Here is a 16,505-nt window from a genome sequence, read left to right as displayed (position 1 = left end):
TCGTGTTTACTCCCCTTTTTTTTTCCCTGAGGGATGCAAGACTGCTTTTTGTGCCCAAGAAATTTTGCCTGCTAAAATCATATTTCTCATTTTCCACTGGAAACTCTATCTGTGGACAAATGTCTGAATTATTGGAGATAAATAATAGTGAAGTATGGCAGAAGAGAGGGCTGCAGAGGATTCAGTAGAAAATTTCTCTTTTTTCATGTATTACAAAATTTTAAAAGGCCAAAGCACATTGATAAAAGCACAGTTAAAGGGTGTGATGTAAAGATGAACTGCAAAGCTAAAGTGAAAATTGAGTTAATAGGACATTGGCAACCTGAAATTGCACAATTGCAAAAAGAGTTTAAAGTAGTTTCAGATACTACACCAGCTTCTGAGTCCCCAGCCAATTTTTATGGCTTGACAGTGATAGCTTCCCATTTTTTAAAATGTTTTTCTTACTGCAGTTACTAAATGAAAGATCCATCCAAACATAGGAAACTGAAGAAATAGTGAAATTGACCATGCATGAAGTGTTGTCAAATGCACAGAGTAAACAAATGGGAAAAAATACAGGGGGAAAAAGTGAAGGTAATCTTTACACATTACTCATAACAATAGGTACAAATTTGAGAAAAGTGCAGAAATAAGCTAAAATGGATCATTATAGGCAGAGCTGGAAGCAACATCTGTAGTTTAAGGTTGCTTAACGTTTTCCATTATAAGCCCTTCTTTTCCAATGCTTATAATTTTTCCAAACTTTTAACCATTTGGGTGGAAAGCTTTCATGCCTGCTCACTGGCTCAGGCTGATTTTGTTTGCTTGTTTGTTTTGTTTATTTTCTGCAGAAATGGTTCATCTATTTCTGAGAATGAGGTTGGGGAAAATAAGTAGTTGTACAAATGTTAAATTATTTTTGTTTCTTTGAAGATCTCTAGCACCTCTGGAGTTCGGAGCAGGAACTTGACACTTAGCAGGAGGGTCGCAGGATTGAAGAGATGCTTTTTGAGGTCCCCAGAAATATACACCCAGATTTAGCTGAGTTTTAAACCTCTGAAAAGTGCTACAATAGATCTTGGTATAGGCTTTTGGGGAGACATTGTAGGAGCAGCTTCCACTTCTTTAGCATAGGGGAAGGCAGAGTGGAAATAATGAAGGCATTAGGGGAAGAGAAAATGCTGCTCTCATTCCTTCTCTGCTAAAGGCAACATGACAGCTCCCTCTCATCTGCCCAGTTTGGGAGAGCAGTGCTTTTTCATGCTTTCCCTCTTCCTTGACTACTATTGCAATAAGCTCCTCTTTCTGTTTGTCTACTTTTACCACTGGGATAAGATTGGCTGAGAGCTAGAAAAAGACCATGTGTTGTAGTTTCATCTCTTCCACTAGCTGGTGTTAATAATCGTGAACTTTCTAGCCCTTTTAATTGAGCAGGCTTCCTACTCCTACCTTAGAATGCAAATATCACCCCCCATTTTACAGATTTTGTAAATGAGGTAGTAAGATGTGACTTATGGCACAGCTAGGAATAGAGTCCACGGGCCAGATTATGTGCCGTGCCTGTAGCTCAGGATGAGTAGGAAAAAGTGACTTTAAGCCACTTTTTTGCCTCCCAGAGTCTGTGGTGCCTATTGACTATTTTACTGCCCAGATTTTTGTGGTGGTAGATTTCTACATTACGGTCAGATCATTTGTTGTAGATGAGAGCCTTGCGTGCCATCTTTTGTTTTGATCGTATGCCCTGAGAAGTTTATAGAAACAGTTGCATTCCAGATTTTTATGAGGAATAATACAGATTACCTTTGAAGCCCTTTACTGATGGAATTATTATGAGAGGAAGGACAGTCTTGTAGTTGAGACTCAGAAGATCTGGGTTTAATTTCCAGATCTGTCACAGACTTCCTAATGTTACCTTGAGCAAGTCACTTAATCTTTCTGTCTCAGTTCCCCATCTGTAAAATGAGGATCATTCCTCATTTCATCTACCTTTTGTCAATCTTGAGTGGAAACCAACATTTACTGTGTATTTGTTCAGTGCCTGCACAGTTGGGCTCCAGTCTTACTTGGGGCCTCTATGCATCACTGTAAAATAAAGTAATGGCAATTTATCATCTGCAGATATTGACAGACTAACAGCAACAAATCTCCTACCTTTATGTTGGTGTCACAAGTCATATTGGTTTACAGATGATCTGGGACTCAGGAAGTGGTGAGAGAGGAGGGCAGAATGCCAGTGGAGGAAAATTCATGCTAAATCAGATCACAGGACAGAGAATTTATTTCTTTCCATATCATAACTGGAACAGGCAACTATATCATTCTCTGCACTTCCTGTAACATCAGCATAAGCTGAATTGTCCATGGGAACCTAGTGAACACAATTTGCGTTTGGGGTCTCTTGCAGAAGAAATAAAGGACTCACTGAAGGGTTTTTCCATCTACTTCCACATATGTTTGCAGATGTATCAATGAGCTCAGAAGTTGCTGATAGAGCTAACATGAATTTTGGGGCAGTCTGGTGCACTCAATTTGATTATTTCTGATATAGAGTTGAGATTTTCTTGTAAGGAACATTTTTTTTTCTATTTGTTTTGCTGAAAAGACTGATTGAATCTAGTCTGATGTGACCAACACTGTTAGGGCAGAGCCATGATCAAGATCTTATAAACAAACTACCTTCTCTATTTGAGTAGTGTCCTGTTTTGCAGAGTGAGGTTTAAGATATATTGTTGCAGCCACATCTGACAATCTGTGATCTGGGTTCCTTCCCTTCCTGGCTGGTAAAAGACCAGAGGGAAGGTTTGGGGTCCATTTTATTAACAAGAATTGTTAAATGCTTCACTTTTAAGACAGGATTCCAGCCACAAGTAAACAGATGATGGTGAGGTCCTTACACAAAAAATGTTTTTTTGACTTAAACAACGTTGCCAATTTACTGCCCACTCTCTTCACCATTTGTGTTTGGGGAAAGATGGTTGATAAAGTTTTTTGAGCTATTCCCTGCTAGTTTGGTTTTAAAGGTGACCTGTCAAGTTTTTTATTTTTGGTGGGGTGGGGGAGAGGGAAGGGACAAGAGCAGAAAGAGGGCAGGGAGGCAGAATTTTCCCCCATATCTTTTGTGTTGTGTAAAGATAACTCTAATATTTTCCCTGCTTGTTTTTTTTCACCTTTGAAATGAAAATATTAAGTATTCCTATCCCTGTTTATGTTGAAAGTTGATTGGGAGTTTTATCAGCCTTTTAATTGAAGGAGAGGATTCGTCAATCTTTAACAGAGTTTTTTTTCCCAGCTGCTTGTTAGGTGTTTGAGTTACAGTAGTGTTAGCAAAAGCAGAGTTTTAGTCTTAATAAAAATAATTTTCCTGCTCAGTTAATCGGGTTTTACTTGCTTGATAGTTGTGATGTCACAAACCTGTTAATTCTTGAGTTGTCCACAGAGTTTTCTAGGAAAATGGCAGATCTGACCTGAATTTCTATCGTAAAAAGCAAAAGGAGACAAAACAAAAACACTTTTCAAGTCATCTTTGCCTCAGCTATACGTCATAGCGAAAACAAAAGGGCACAAACTCTCCCCCCCTTTACAGTTCATCTTTAAATGTGGGCTTAGCAAGGAAGATGGTATTTTATTTATGATTGACGGTTAGTGACTGACAACAGCAAAATCGTTGAGAGAGGAACAGTTTGTATGGAATACAGACCTTATATAAAATGTTATGTTTCATGTGAGTTTAATGTTGATAAGCTTTAAAGGTGTTTCTCATGCATTTTGGGGTTTTATTTCATTTAAAATTTCCCAGGAATTCAATCAGTGTTAAAAAAAAATATATATATATATATATATATATTTTTTAAAGGATGATTGATATAAACCAAACATGAAAGGTCTGGTGGGGGTATGAAGGCAGCCCAGCGTTCATGGGAAGGCAGCGGCCTTCCATTTCCTGCAGGCTTAGGCAGAAGTCGGGCAGTCTTGGCTACCAGCGCCCAGCTCCCTGCATGTCTCACTTGCCTACTGTGCAAGGGAAGCAGTAGGAGCCACTCTGAAGGGCCAGAGTCAGGAGGAGGCACTGTCTGGCAGAGAAAGCAAACCAGAGCTATTGCCTGTGTCCCTACTTGTCTCATCCGCCTACTGTGCAGGGAGTCGGGTGATAAGGAGGCGAGATGCGCAGGGAGCCCCACTTGGCTGCCAAGATGTGGCTCCCTGCCTGTCTTGCTAACCCTTGGCACAGCAGCAGCTGCCAAGTAGTTGACTTCTGTGCAGGCGCACTGTGCCTTTTGGCAGGGGCACTGCAAGGACAGGTCCAGGGCATTCCAGCATTTGCAAAATTCTGGTTAAAATTGATAACATCCAAATTCTTGTTTGTGTCAAAACCCAAGAATTGTGGGGGGGGGGTGTCAATTTGATAAAAACCAGAAACAAAGAGCCTTATCGCCCAGTTCCAAAACAGAAATTACTGTAAATTCCTAAGAGAGACAAGGTGGGTGAGGTAATGTCTTTGATTGGACCAACTTCTGTTGGTAAAAGAGAGAAACTTGTGAGCAACACACAGTTCTTCTTCAGCGACCAGCATGGCTACAACTATGCTGTAAAGTCCTTGGTTTTTGAGGGAACTGGAGATGATGAAATGGATAACTGATCATAAGTTTGTTCAAATTTATTTTTAGTTTTGCTGATGGATGAATGTTGAGTGACTGTTGCCAGGATTCTTTTCTAATCAGTTATTTTTATGCTGAACGTTCCAGAAATGCATGACACAGAATCACTTCAAGACTTTTTTTCACCTGGATAAGTACATGCCAGCTTCTTCAAAAGTGATCTAATATTTCTGTATTTTTGACGTTTTGAGAAGGAATTGCAGATTTACAGTGTCTAGTATGTTAACTAGCAAATACTTTTAAATTTCTGATTTAAGTAGATCTTTTCCAAGTTGATGCTTACTAAAAGATGACCTAATCTGACCTTGATTGTCCCAAGTTGTGTGGTTCCAAGGTGTGCCTTGCACCTGATTTGTCAGAAACCTTGGGGGGAGGTGCCTCATGGCTGAGTAAATGAAATTTTCAAACTGCTGGAACTAAGGATAAGGCTGAAAACATTACTTTTTTGGGTCAGGAAGCCACCTGAGGGAAAACTGACATTTCAGAATCTCCAAGGTCAACGCAAGTCTCTACTATAATATCTCTGGATTGTGGGTGGGGGTGCTTGCCACTAAATAAGCCTAGAATTCTAAGCAGGAAGCTTTATAATTGGCTTTGATGTTGTGGTTTAAACATACTAAATCATTTCGTTTCTGTAGTAAGCCATTGACAGACTTTAAATCATTGATTTGATTCACCTTCGTAAAATTCTTTAGTTAGGACTTAGAACCAAACAGCCACTTTCTTAGAATCCTGTTTAGAATGTATAAGAATTGACTATTTTCAATATTAATCCTATGATTTAACTAATTAGACTGGAATTAAATCATCATCAAACTTGATGATTTGATATTGATTTTGATTTGATAGTTGTAATGCTTTATTTCTAGTTTAGTTTATTATTAACAATAATTTAGTTTTGGTGGTATGTTTTCTTGATTTTGTTTTTCTTTTAAGGGCTTGGCTACGCTGGAGAGTTGCAGCCCTGGTGGTGGCTTTACAGGGCTGCAACTCACTCACTGTCCACACTTGCAAGGCACATCCAGCGCTGTATCTCCCTGGCTACAGCGCTGGCTGTACTCCATTTCTGCCTGGGGAATAATGACTGCAGCGCTGGTGATGCAGCGCTTCTCCTTCAGTGTGACTACCAAAAGCGCTGTTATTGGCCTCCAGAGGTATTCGGAGGTATCCTAGAATGCCTGTTCAGCCACTCTGCCTCAGGTGACCCGCCCTTTAAATGCCCCAGGAATTTTAAAAATTCCCTTCCTGTTTGCTCAGCCAGGTGTGGAGTGCAATCAGTGAGTCTTTCCAGGTGACCATGCCTCCATGCACCAAACGAGCCCCAACATGGAGCAATGGCGAGTTGCTGGACCTCATCAGTGTTTGCGGGGAGGAAGCTGTGCAGTCCCAGCTGCGCTCCAGCTGTAGAAATTACGATACCTATGGGGAGATATCAAGGGCCATGCTGGAAAGGGGCCATGACCGGGAAGCGCTGCAGTGCAGGGTTAAAGTGAAGGAGCTGCAGAGTGCCTATTGCAAAGCCCGCAAGGGAAACCGCCACTCCAGCGCTGCTCCCACGACCTGCCGTTTTTACAAAGAGCTGGACGCCATACTTGGGGGTGACCCGACCGCCAATCCGAGGACCACAATGGACACTTCAAAGTGGGGAGGGGAGGAGGAGGAGGAAGAGGAAACCGAGAGTGAGGGTATTGGGGTGGGGGAAGTCACGCCGGAGTCCCAGGAGGCATGCAACCAGGGGCTCTTCTCAAGCCAGGAGGAAGGCAGCCAGTTGCAGCAGCCGGTACTTGGTGAAGGACAAGCAGAGGAGCAGGTTCCTGGTAAGCGGCTTTTATTTTCAGGATGGAAATGTTTCGGGAGAGGAGGGAGGGTTAGGACTGCATGCATTCATGCCTAGATGTGGAATAGCCCATTGATGTGGTCTATCACGTCGTGGTAATCGGCCTCGGTAATCTCTTCAAAAGTTTCAGCCAGAGCGTGGGCAATGCACTTGCCAAGTTTGTTGGGAGAGCCACTGTGGTCCTTGTCCCAGTCAGGCTACCTCGTCTGCGCCACTGTGCCGCGAGGGGTGGGGGACCATTGCTGCACACAGGCAAGCTGCATAGGGGCCAGGGCAGAATCTGCATTACTGTAGAAGACTCTCCAGCTCTTCCCAGGTGACCCGCAGCAGCGAGATATCTTGCAGGATCAACTCCTGTGGAAAATGTTGGGAGAGTGTTCAGTGTACATGCCCTCTGCAGCTGTTTGCTATCCCCAACGCACAGAAATCCCAGTACAGCCCTGAAGCAATCATTCCCCCTTCCCAGGTGACCCACAGCAGTCAGATCTCTTCCAGGATCAACTCCTGTGGAAAATGTTAGGAGAGTGTTCAGTGTAGGTGCCCCCTGCAGCTGTTTGCTTTCCCCAACGCACAGAAACTCCAGTACAGCCCTGAAGCAATCAGTCCCCCTTACTCACCATTTCGGGGCTCCTGTGAGTTATGTGCACTCTCTTTGGTATGGGAAAATTATGCTAAAGTGAAGACTGTAAACTCCTTCACTGTGTGGGAATAACTGTCTGAGATATAAGCAATGCTGCCTCTGTTAAGTGTTGCCTTATTTGCCTTTCCGCAAGCAACCTTGAGTTCTCGGCTGCCTGTGTCATCAACAGCTCAAAGACTCCAAAACCTCCGGAAGAAGCCACGAGAAAGCAAAGATGACCTGCTGCAAGCAGTTATGGATCACTCTGCCAGAGAAAATCAAAAAGTGCAGGACTGGAGGGAAAGGGAAAGCAGGATCCGCCAGAGAAACACAGCGGCCAGGAAAAAAAGCACAAAGCAGCTGATAAGCATCCTGGCGTGCCAAGCGGACTCTATCCAGGCGCTCGTAGCCATGCAGGCAGAGCACTACCGTGCCACCCCGCCACCCCCCGGTCCCAAAGCTCTTTCCCTTGTGCCCCAATGTCAGCTCAAAACCCCCTTCCCCAGCATCCAGGTTCTTACCACCACCAGCTGCCTCCAACACCTATACGTTCACCAACCAGCCCTGAGAACTACGACCCTTACCCTATGCACTCAACCCCCATCACCATGCAGTTTAGGCATCCTGACGTGCAGCAGTCATTGCACAGCACTCCAGACAGGACATATTCAAACCTGTGGCTACAGTTCCCCACCGTACCCCCCTGTCCTTTTAAGTTCCCAAAATGTTGTGTGTCTGTCAATAAAGTTATTTTCTTTTCAGTAAATGAATTCTTGGCTTTGAAAACAGTCTTTATTCTTGCAGAAAGTCAAAGATACCTTAGCCCAGGAAAGAAACAGGCACTGCAAATCAGCTTAGGAAACACAGATTCCTACTAACATTGTAACCACTGCACTTCACTCCCGTGCAAGGCACCAAACATTACTGTTGGTTTTCAGCCTCAAATTCCTCCCTCAAGGCATCCCTAATCCTTGCAGCCCTGTGCTGTGCCTCTCTAGTAGCCCTGCTCTCTGGCTGTGCAAATTCAGCCTCCAGGCGTTGAACCTCGGAGGTCTGTGCCTGACTGAATGTTTCACCCTTTCCTTCACAAATATTATGGAGGGTACAGCATGCGGATATAATCGCGGGGATGCTGCTTTCCCCCAAGTCTAACTTCCCATACAGAGATCGCCAGTGCCCCTTTAAACGGCCAAAAGCACACTCCACAGTCATTCGGCACCGGCTCAGCCTGTAGTTGAACTGGTCCTTGCTTCTGTCAGGCTTCCCTGTATACAGTTTCATGAGCCAAGGCATTAACGGGTAAGCGGGGTCTCCAAGGATCACAATGGGCATTTCGACGTCCCCTACTGTGACCTTCCGGTCTGGGAAAAATGTCCCTGCCTGCAGCTTCCTAAACAGGCCAGTGTTCCGAAAGATGCGTGCATCATGCACCTTTCCAGGCCAGCCTGTGTTAATGTCAATGAAATGCCCACAGCGATCCACAAGCGCCTGGAGAACCATATAGAAATACCTCTTCCGATTAATGTACTTGGATGCTAGGTGGGATAGTGCCAGAATAGGAATATGCGTCCCATGTATCGCCCCTCCACAGTTAGGGAAACTCCTTTGTGCAAAACCATCCACAATGTCCTGCACGTTCCCCAGAGTCAAGGTTCTTCGTAGCAGGATGCGATTAATGGCCCTGCAAACTTGCATCAACACGATTCCAACGGTTGACTTTCCCACTCCAAACTGATTCCCGACCGATCGGTAGCTGTCTGGAGTTGCCAGCTTCCAGATTGCAATAACCACCCGCTTCTCCCCCGCAGGGCAGCTCTCAAATCTCGTGTCCTTGCGCCGCAGGGTGGGGGCGAGCTCAGCACACAGTCCCATGAAAGTGGCTTTTCTCATCCGAAAGTTCTGCAGCCACTGCTCATCATCCCAGACTTCCATGACGATGTGATCTCACCACTCAGTGCATGTTTCCCGAGCCCAAAAGCGGCATTCCACGGTACTGAGCATTTCCGTGAATGCCAGCAGCAATTTCGTGTCGTACGCGTCAGGCAACTCACTATCATTGTCGGACTCCTCATCACTTTGGATCTTAAGGAATAGCTCAACTGCCAAACGTGATGTGCTGGCGAGACTCGTCAGCATACTCCTCAGCAGTTCGGGTTCCATTTCCCACAGAAATCGCGCTGCACAGAAACCGTTGAGAGAGTCAAGATGGCGCCAAATGTGGACAGAAAAACGGATTGCTGGGATGTGAAGCGATGCATCACGGGTCGTTGGGACAGGAAGCAGAATGACCCGCACCCTCCGCCCCCTTCCCACAGCCCACGGCAGCAAAATGGGATGAGGTGCTCTGTGGGATAGCTGCCCATAATGCACCACTCCCAACAGCGCTGCAAATGCTGCAGATGTGGCCACACTGCAGCGCTGGTAGCTGTCAGTGTTGCCACACTCCAGCGCTTTCCCTACACAGCTGTACAAAGACAGCTGTAACTCCCAGCGCTGCACACCTGCAAGTGTAGCCAAACCCTGAGTCTTAATGAAATGTGTAAGTTTGATACTGAATCACATTTCTTTCATTAAGCAGTATGGGTCTGACCAGCGCCTCCTAATTAGTCTTTGGTTCTTACAGCGTCAATGTGGTTTTGTTAGATCTGTCAGCATCTTTTGATATCATTGTCCATGATATGTTTGTTTTGCCTAACACCCTGCAAAGCCTTACAGGAATAGATAAAAGAGGTCTTTCAGTAGATTTATTTTTTTCTCTGGAACAGATCTCAAAGGATGAGGAGTATATTTTCCTCCTTTGTTCAATGTGTAAGTATAGTGTGGGGGAAGCAGAGACACATTTTGGCCTGTGAGATTACCACTTGGCAGATGATACTCAGATCTAATTTTTTGGGTTTTTTTGGCCAAACACTGCCTGATAGAGTTAGAGGAATGGATAGGAGCAGTCTGGTTTAGACTCGGTCTAGGTGAGACAAATTATTGTAATAAGTACTAAAATGCTTCTAGAGAATTTGGTGGTGTCTGAGTTCAACTTTTATTACAGGGATATGCCAGGCCACTGCCATTACAGTTTTTGTAGTCTGCTGTCATTTTAGATTTATTGATGCTCCTGGATTCTTAGGTACTAACTATAGTATGTATTGCCTTTTCCATCTGTGACTGGCTAGGAGCATGTGGCTGTTCCACTCTTAATTCAGACTTTGCCCCAGTAATCCATGCTTTAGTAATCTAAGGGCTAGTCTGTACTGGCAATGCTAAAGCACTGCTGCGGCAGCGCTTTCACGTGCCTTGTGTGGTTGCAGCGCAGCACTGGGAGACCGCTCTCTCAGCGCTCTAAAAACACCACCTCCACAAGGGGCGTAGTTCCCAGCGCTGAGGGCACAGCTCCCAGCACTGGTGCACTGTCTACACTGCCACTTTACAGCGCTGAAACTTGTTGCGCTCAGGGTGTGTTTTTTCACACCACTGAGCAGGAAAGTTGCAGCGCTGTAAATTGCCAGTGTAGATAAGCTGTAAATTGAGGTTGCTTGGGTTTATCTTTACTGCAGTTATCCCAAGTAATCAGCACCCAAGACTGAGCACTGGTTGGCCTACCCCGGGTGTGAAAAGCCAGGCACTCCCTTGTGTGTGACACTACGACTTCTCGGGGCACATCTCATGGTTCTTTGTGCTGCAGTGATTGTTTCTGTCTGAGTCGTGGACAAACATATCTGTCCTTTCGGGAAGGCATTGGAGGACAATAGCTCTCAAGTGATTTTGCGTCCTCGCTGCAAAGAGAGCAGATTGCCAGCCTGAGTGAAAGTGCAACCCTGGCTCTGTACTTCCAGCCAGGCAAAGTAGCCTGGGTTGAAAGCTTAACTTAATTCTGGTGGGAGGACTGGAAGGGAGTTAAGGTCAACATCTGAGTAAGAGCCTAGGCCAGTGGTCCCCAACCTTTTTGTGGCCAGTAGCACATTCATGTTTTCAGAAATGTGTGGTGGGTGCCGACAATTTTTCAAGGCTTATTTTGTATTTGTACATTAAATAATATGAAAAACATCATATTTAGTATTACATAATATATGAATCCAGAGAGAAGCTGCGAGGACAGAGAACACTGGTGCCCGCAGCTCCGGAATACTCTGTCCCCAGCAGGCGCGGGGCCCCGGCTTCTCTTCCCTGCTGGGCACTGGGCGGGCCCGCGCCTGCCGGGACAGAGCCAACTCTAGGGTTTTTGCCATCCCAAGCAAAAAAATTTTTGCCTGCCTCCAACCCCAGCCTTGGGCTCTCCAACCCAACCCCCACTATTGCTCTCCCCTACCCACACCCAAATGCACATGGAAGGCATAGGGACTAACCCTCAAACCTTGTACCCGAAAAGGGATGGGGATCTAGTAAAGAGGGTTCAGGCAGAGGAGTGGGTTCGGGGGTGTTTAGGGGCTCTACACTGGCAGAGAAGCGGGGTGTGATGTACTCGTGAAGGAGGAGAGGGGGTATCAGGAGGGTTGCGGGAGAAGAGGGGAAGGGGAAATTACGGGAAGAGAGGGCTGGGCGGGAGTACAAGGGGAGAGGTGCGGGTGAACGGAGAGTACAAGGGGAAGGGGTTCAGTGAAGGAGTGATGGGGGAAGTACAAGTGAAGAGGCCGTGACCGAGATGGGGGGTGCAAGGACTGAGAGGGGCAGGCACTGACACCTGCTTCCCCAGCCCCGTGCAGGCAGAGCCGAGAGGATGGACACTGACCCCCAGGGGCCCGAGCCATAGGGGTCCCCTGGTGGGACAGTATCCCCAGCTGCCCCACTCCAAGCCAGGCTTTGCCTCTCCCCGCCCCTGGGGCTGTGGGGACCCAGGGCAAGCAGCATGGGGCTGAGGCGGGGGAGGTGCGCGGCAGGCTGAGTCCAGGGGCAGGAGGGGGCAGCTCCCTGGCAGCTCAGACAGCCCAGCCACTCGCGAGCCGGGATCCACGCCCCCTGCCCAGCCCAGCAGCACCCTGCAGAGCCCACTCAGGCGGGGAAACACTGCGCCGCCCTGGGGAGACTCGCAGCGGCAGCAGGACCCCTCCTCCCTCCCTGCATCCCAGGTCCCACTTCAGTCCCTCTCTGGCTCCTCACACGCTCTGGGAGCCCCGCTTGCCGCCGCAGCCCAGGCTTAGCTCCAGGGGACGATGCTCTGACTTTCCAGCAGCAGGGCTCTGGCCAGGGCCGGCTCCCGGCTTTTTGCCCCCCCCCAAGCAGCCCTGGTGTTCTCTGTCCTCGGCAGGTGTGGGGTCGTGGCTTCTCTCCGGCTTACGCCGTAGCCTCGCGCCTGCCAGGGACCGAGAACACTGGCGCCCGCAGCCTGCAGCCCCGGAGTTCTCTGTCCCTGGCAATCATGGGGCCGCAGCTTCTCTCCCCTGCTGGGCACTAGGTGGGTGCACATAAATGCCCCGGTGGGTGCCATGGTGCCCATGGGCACTGCGTTGGGGACCACTGGCCTAGGCTTACTCTGCAGTGAGGACATATGCCTTGAGGCTACCTGAGAAAACGACTCAGACCTTCAACTGATGTGGTAGAATGTCACTTGAATATGCCAGATCACTTTAGTAGTCAACATTCCATGCTCTGTGATCAACACGTGTTGTCGGTCTGCTTCTGAGTGCATGTCAAACTGTTCTTTATAACCTACGAAATCTAAAATGGTCTGTTATCCAGGTAATTAGAGAGAGAGCGTCTCTCTGTTCATGTTCTGTCAGAGGAATTGAAATCTGCAGGGTTGCTCTTGCTATTGGTTCCAGATTTTAAATTGTCCATGGCCAGGAATGGTAGGGTGTTCCTGTTAGCCCATGTTAACAGACAAAGAGATTATTGTGTTTCGTTGACTTGTAATTGATTTTAGTGATGTAAATCTCCCAGGTGTCAAATATAAATTTCTTTAAAAACAAAGCAAAATCCAAAACTCAGTCACACAAACACCTGATTTAGCAGTTTATGATTATACCAGTGATAGGTGGAGGAATAAAGATTTTTGAACTAAAAATATGGCAGACAACTATGGTCTTACGCTATGACCACTCCTATACTAGAACTCCATTTACAGTACAGTAGCACCTTAACACAATTAAAATACAAGTTGGACATGACTGGGTAGATGGGACTTTGCAGAGCCTTTACAATGGTTTGGTAAAACTTTTTAAAACAATGTTCAGTCTTAACTGTATTTTAATCACGTCTGTCCTCTACTGTATTGTATTGAAGGATTCAGTTATTGTACTGTTTGCAGTGTAAACAGGACCTAACAGAACAATGAATTTTTCAAATATTTTTTAAAAAAAGGATGTTTAGTTTTTTGAGTTTAGTAATTAGTAATTTTTGTTAGTAATTAGGGATCCTAAAAACAGATCCCATGTTTAGTTTTAAAGGTTTGCAGTTTAACATTCCTGACCTATATTGGTTTGTGTTATAAACTCAGTGTTTTTAAATGTAGGTTTTAAAGTTTAATTTTTCTTTTCTGTATAGGATGTTCATAATTTGCACAATTCAGACCAACAGCTCTGTTACATATTTATACATGAGCTTTGGAACCATCACAGCCTATAGTGTAAAATGTCTTATTTAGACAAGTAATAAAATCATCATGACACTACTCTGAAAATTAATGATATGCACCATATATAGTTTTAAAATGTGCTGTTCATTGCCTATTTAGTTTGTGTCCTCCTCCCTCCACCCTGCCAGGGCATTGTGATTAAATCATATTTAAAGATAATCTTTTGGCAAATTTAACTTCAGTCCTTTTTTAGTTATACAAATGACTTGCAAATAACAAATGGCTGAAAATTTGAGGGGAAATCGGGCGGAGGGCTCATTGCTCTTCTGTGCCTTACAAACAGCTGTAAACTAATTTTCTTTTCAAATGTTAACAAAGTCCTTTCCAGCGAAAACCTCCTATGCCAAGTTTTCATTCCAAAATAAAGCTGTGGAAATAGATGTGTAGAATAGGAGTGATTGCACTGGGTCACCATAACACAGAGAGTTACAGGACACATGACAGTGAGTTTAATTAACAGTCTGAATGTGTAAAAATGCTGTCTTCTATTTTCATTTCATTTTAAATAAGGCCCTTTCCCTACTGTGCTGACCATGCTAGCAATAACTATATTGTAACAAGGTTACAGTTAGCACAGTTTCCCTGATCTGCATGGGCCGGAGCTCCTTTCTCAGACACTTGACAGCCAAACATTGTTATAGCTCTACTCCACTAGGTGCATGCAGTTATGTAACATGTTTCTGATTGGAAAACTTCTTGTTTTGCACTGAACAAGAAAGTCATGCTAGCTACAACTCTGTTTATTGCAGTCATCATGATTTTATTACTGCTGTGGGGAGGGCATAAGTCTGGATGTTTTTGAGAATTTTATATTGTCAGTACATTTAAGTCTGCTGCTGGGCAGGGCTGCAGGAAGTTACGTTTGTGGACTAGACTGTATTTTCAAGTCCTGGGATTGGATGCATCTTCTAGTATATAATTTGTTACTTTTGGGGGAGAGGGAGGAGTGGTAATGGGCAACATTAAAGGTGACCTGCAAAGGGGAAAAATTGGGGTTGTGCGTTTCCTTTGTATAGTATGTAAGAAGGGTCTGACAGGTGGTTTTTGTTTTTTAAACCGTTTTTCCACTTGTTTGTTGCATTATTAATTCAGGTTCTGTTTACCTATAATACACTGATAACTGAGAACTAATAAAATAATAACATGACAAAAGCTAAGCAAATGAAAGTCAAACAATTTGAGAAGAGAAGGAGAATTTATTTTTTGTTGAGTACTGTTTAACTCCAATAACTAACATTATGGAGAAAAGGATTCCACACTCCCACACAGGTCTGAAAGCTAGCAATGTACAGTCTCTGAGATATCCAATAAATCCTCCAGCAAAATCAAGGAAGACCAGAATTGACATATCTGTAATCAGGAAAAAAAAATATTTTAAAGAAACCCATTTTTTAAAAAAATCCTTTGCAACTCACCTTTAACTACCCACTCCAAAGAGAGTTGCTGTCAGGTGGAATACTATGTATGAGAAGTTGCTCATAGTTTGTGTTTGATGTGCATTTACAGTGTCCATTTATGGAATTTGGTTTTATGATAAGGAAGAATGCCAAAGAATTGCAGAGCTCATGAAAAAGTAAGTGATGATGGGTAAACAAGATTTTTGTGCTTTTTATGTGTATGTACTTCTGTATATACATGCACATTATATTGCTTGGATGGTATTACACCTCTGAACATTAACCCCATTTATACTGAACTTGTGGAAAATAATATTGTGTCACACACCACTAAATATTATGTATTTAAAAATAAATGTGTAAACAGAATACAGTACCTTTTACATAATTCGATATCTCTCAAATTATATCAGAATGTAATGGGTCATCTGATTTATTCTCTAAAACCTAACAGATCTATTTCAGAGAGTGTCTCAGTGAAAAAGTACTACATTGGGGTTAGAATCAATAATTTCCCCCCTCTTTTGGGGGACCTGTAGCTTTAAAAGGAATAATCGTTACACGTGTGCAAGAAAAAGAAAAGGGGTAAGTGGAGGGAGGGGACATTAATAAAGAATGCCTGCAGGTTTTTTCTGTATTTTTATATGTCCTTTCCATGTTAACCTTGAACAACAACTTCTATTTCTCCTTTTTTTTTTTTAACAAAATGTGCAAGATTAAGTTCTTTGTCATTTTTCTGAAACATAAGGCTCTGACTTCAATATATTTGTTTGCTTAATAAAACAATTTTCAGTGTGTTTTATAAGCTCTAATTATACAATCAAATCAGAGATCAAACACCTCACATAAAACCATATATATTCTGTGCAACATTTCATTTCTGATAGTATTACTGATGTCCACTCATCTAGCTTTTTCATTGCTTTCTTTAAGAGTCCATTGCTGACAGAGCCCATCCCTTCTCTGCCTACTGCTCTATATCTAATGGCTGGTTCCTTTACCCTGCTATATGCCTGCTTTTTGGCAACATTTTGTTTGTTTGTTTTTGAAGGGGAAGGGGTTGGAGGTCCTTAATTTTTGATAAAATCTTATCAAAGTTTTTGAGGCCTTAGGGTATGTTTACACTGCAGCACTAGTAGGCTTACATACAGCGAGAAATACAGCAGTTTATAAGACAGAAAAAAAAAATCACCACAGCATGTCCTACAGCACTGAAGTGGCTAAATTGTGACCCAAGAAATAAGTGATAGAGAAACAGTTTACAGAAATAAGCAATGATCCCTAGGAAACCTGAGCTTTTAACAGCTAATATTAGTTAACTAGCTCAAGTTGCAGTTGGTGGTGATTAGGCACTGTCAAACGGTAATTTACTACAATAAAGACTAGTTTTCGCAGGATTCATGCTATTGGAAAGCATGTGTAGTGGTTTATAATAACAGCATTTCATATAGAT

The 16,505-nt window shown here is 44.2% G+C and overlaps 1 protein-coding gene across 6 annotated transcripts in view; it reads left to right on the top strand.

Annotated features, from left to right (window-relative positions):
* Positions 1–16,505, top strand: part of DCP1B (decapping mRNA 1B) — a 66,131-nt gene that overhangs the window by 26,693 nt on the left and 22,933 nt on the right. For 4 of the 6 annotated variants that reach the window (XM_050920834.1, XM_050920850.1, XM_050920840.1 and 1 more), the window contains one exon: positions 15,162–15,228. In XM_050920834.1, the coding sequence (XP_050776791.1) occupies positions 15,162–15,228 (67 nt within the window). Of the gene's footprint in view, positions 1–5,842; positions 6,455–9,858; positions 9,902–15,161; positions 15,229–16,505 lie in introns of those variants that run through there. The other 2 variants (XM_050920868.1, XM_050920825.1) reach the window with 2 other exon arrangements.

This window comes from Gopherus flavomarginatus, chromosome 1 (genome assembly GCF_025201925.1).
Source record: "Gopherus flavomarginatus isolate rGopFla2 chromosome 1, rGopFla2.mat.asm, whole genome shotgun sequence".
NCBI lineage: Eukaryota > Metazoa > Chordata > Testudines > Testudinidae > Gopherus > Gopherus flavomarginatus.
The sequence above is the reverse complement of the archived record's forward strand: the minus strand, read 5'-3'. Positions and strand labels throughout refer to the sequence as shown.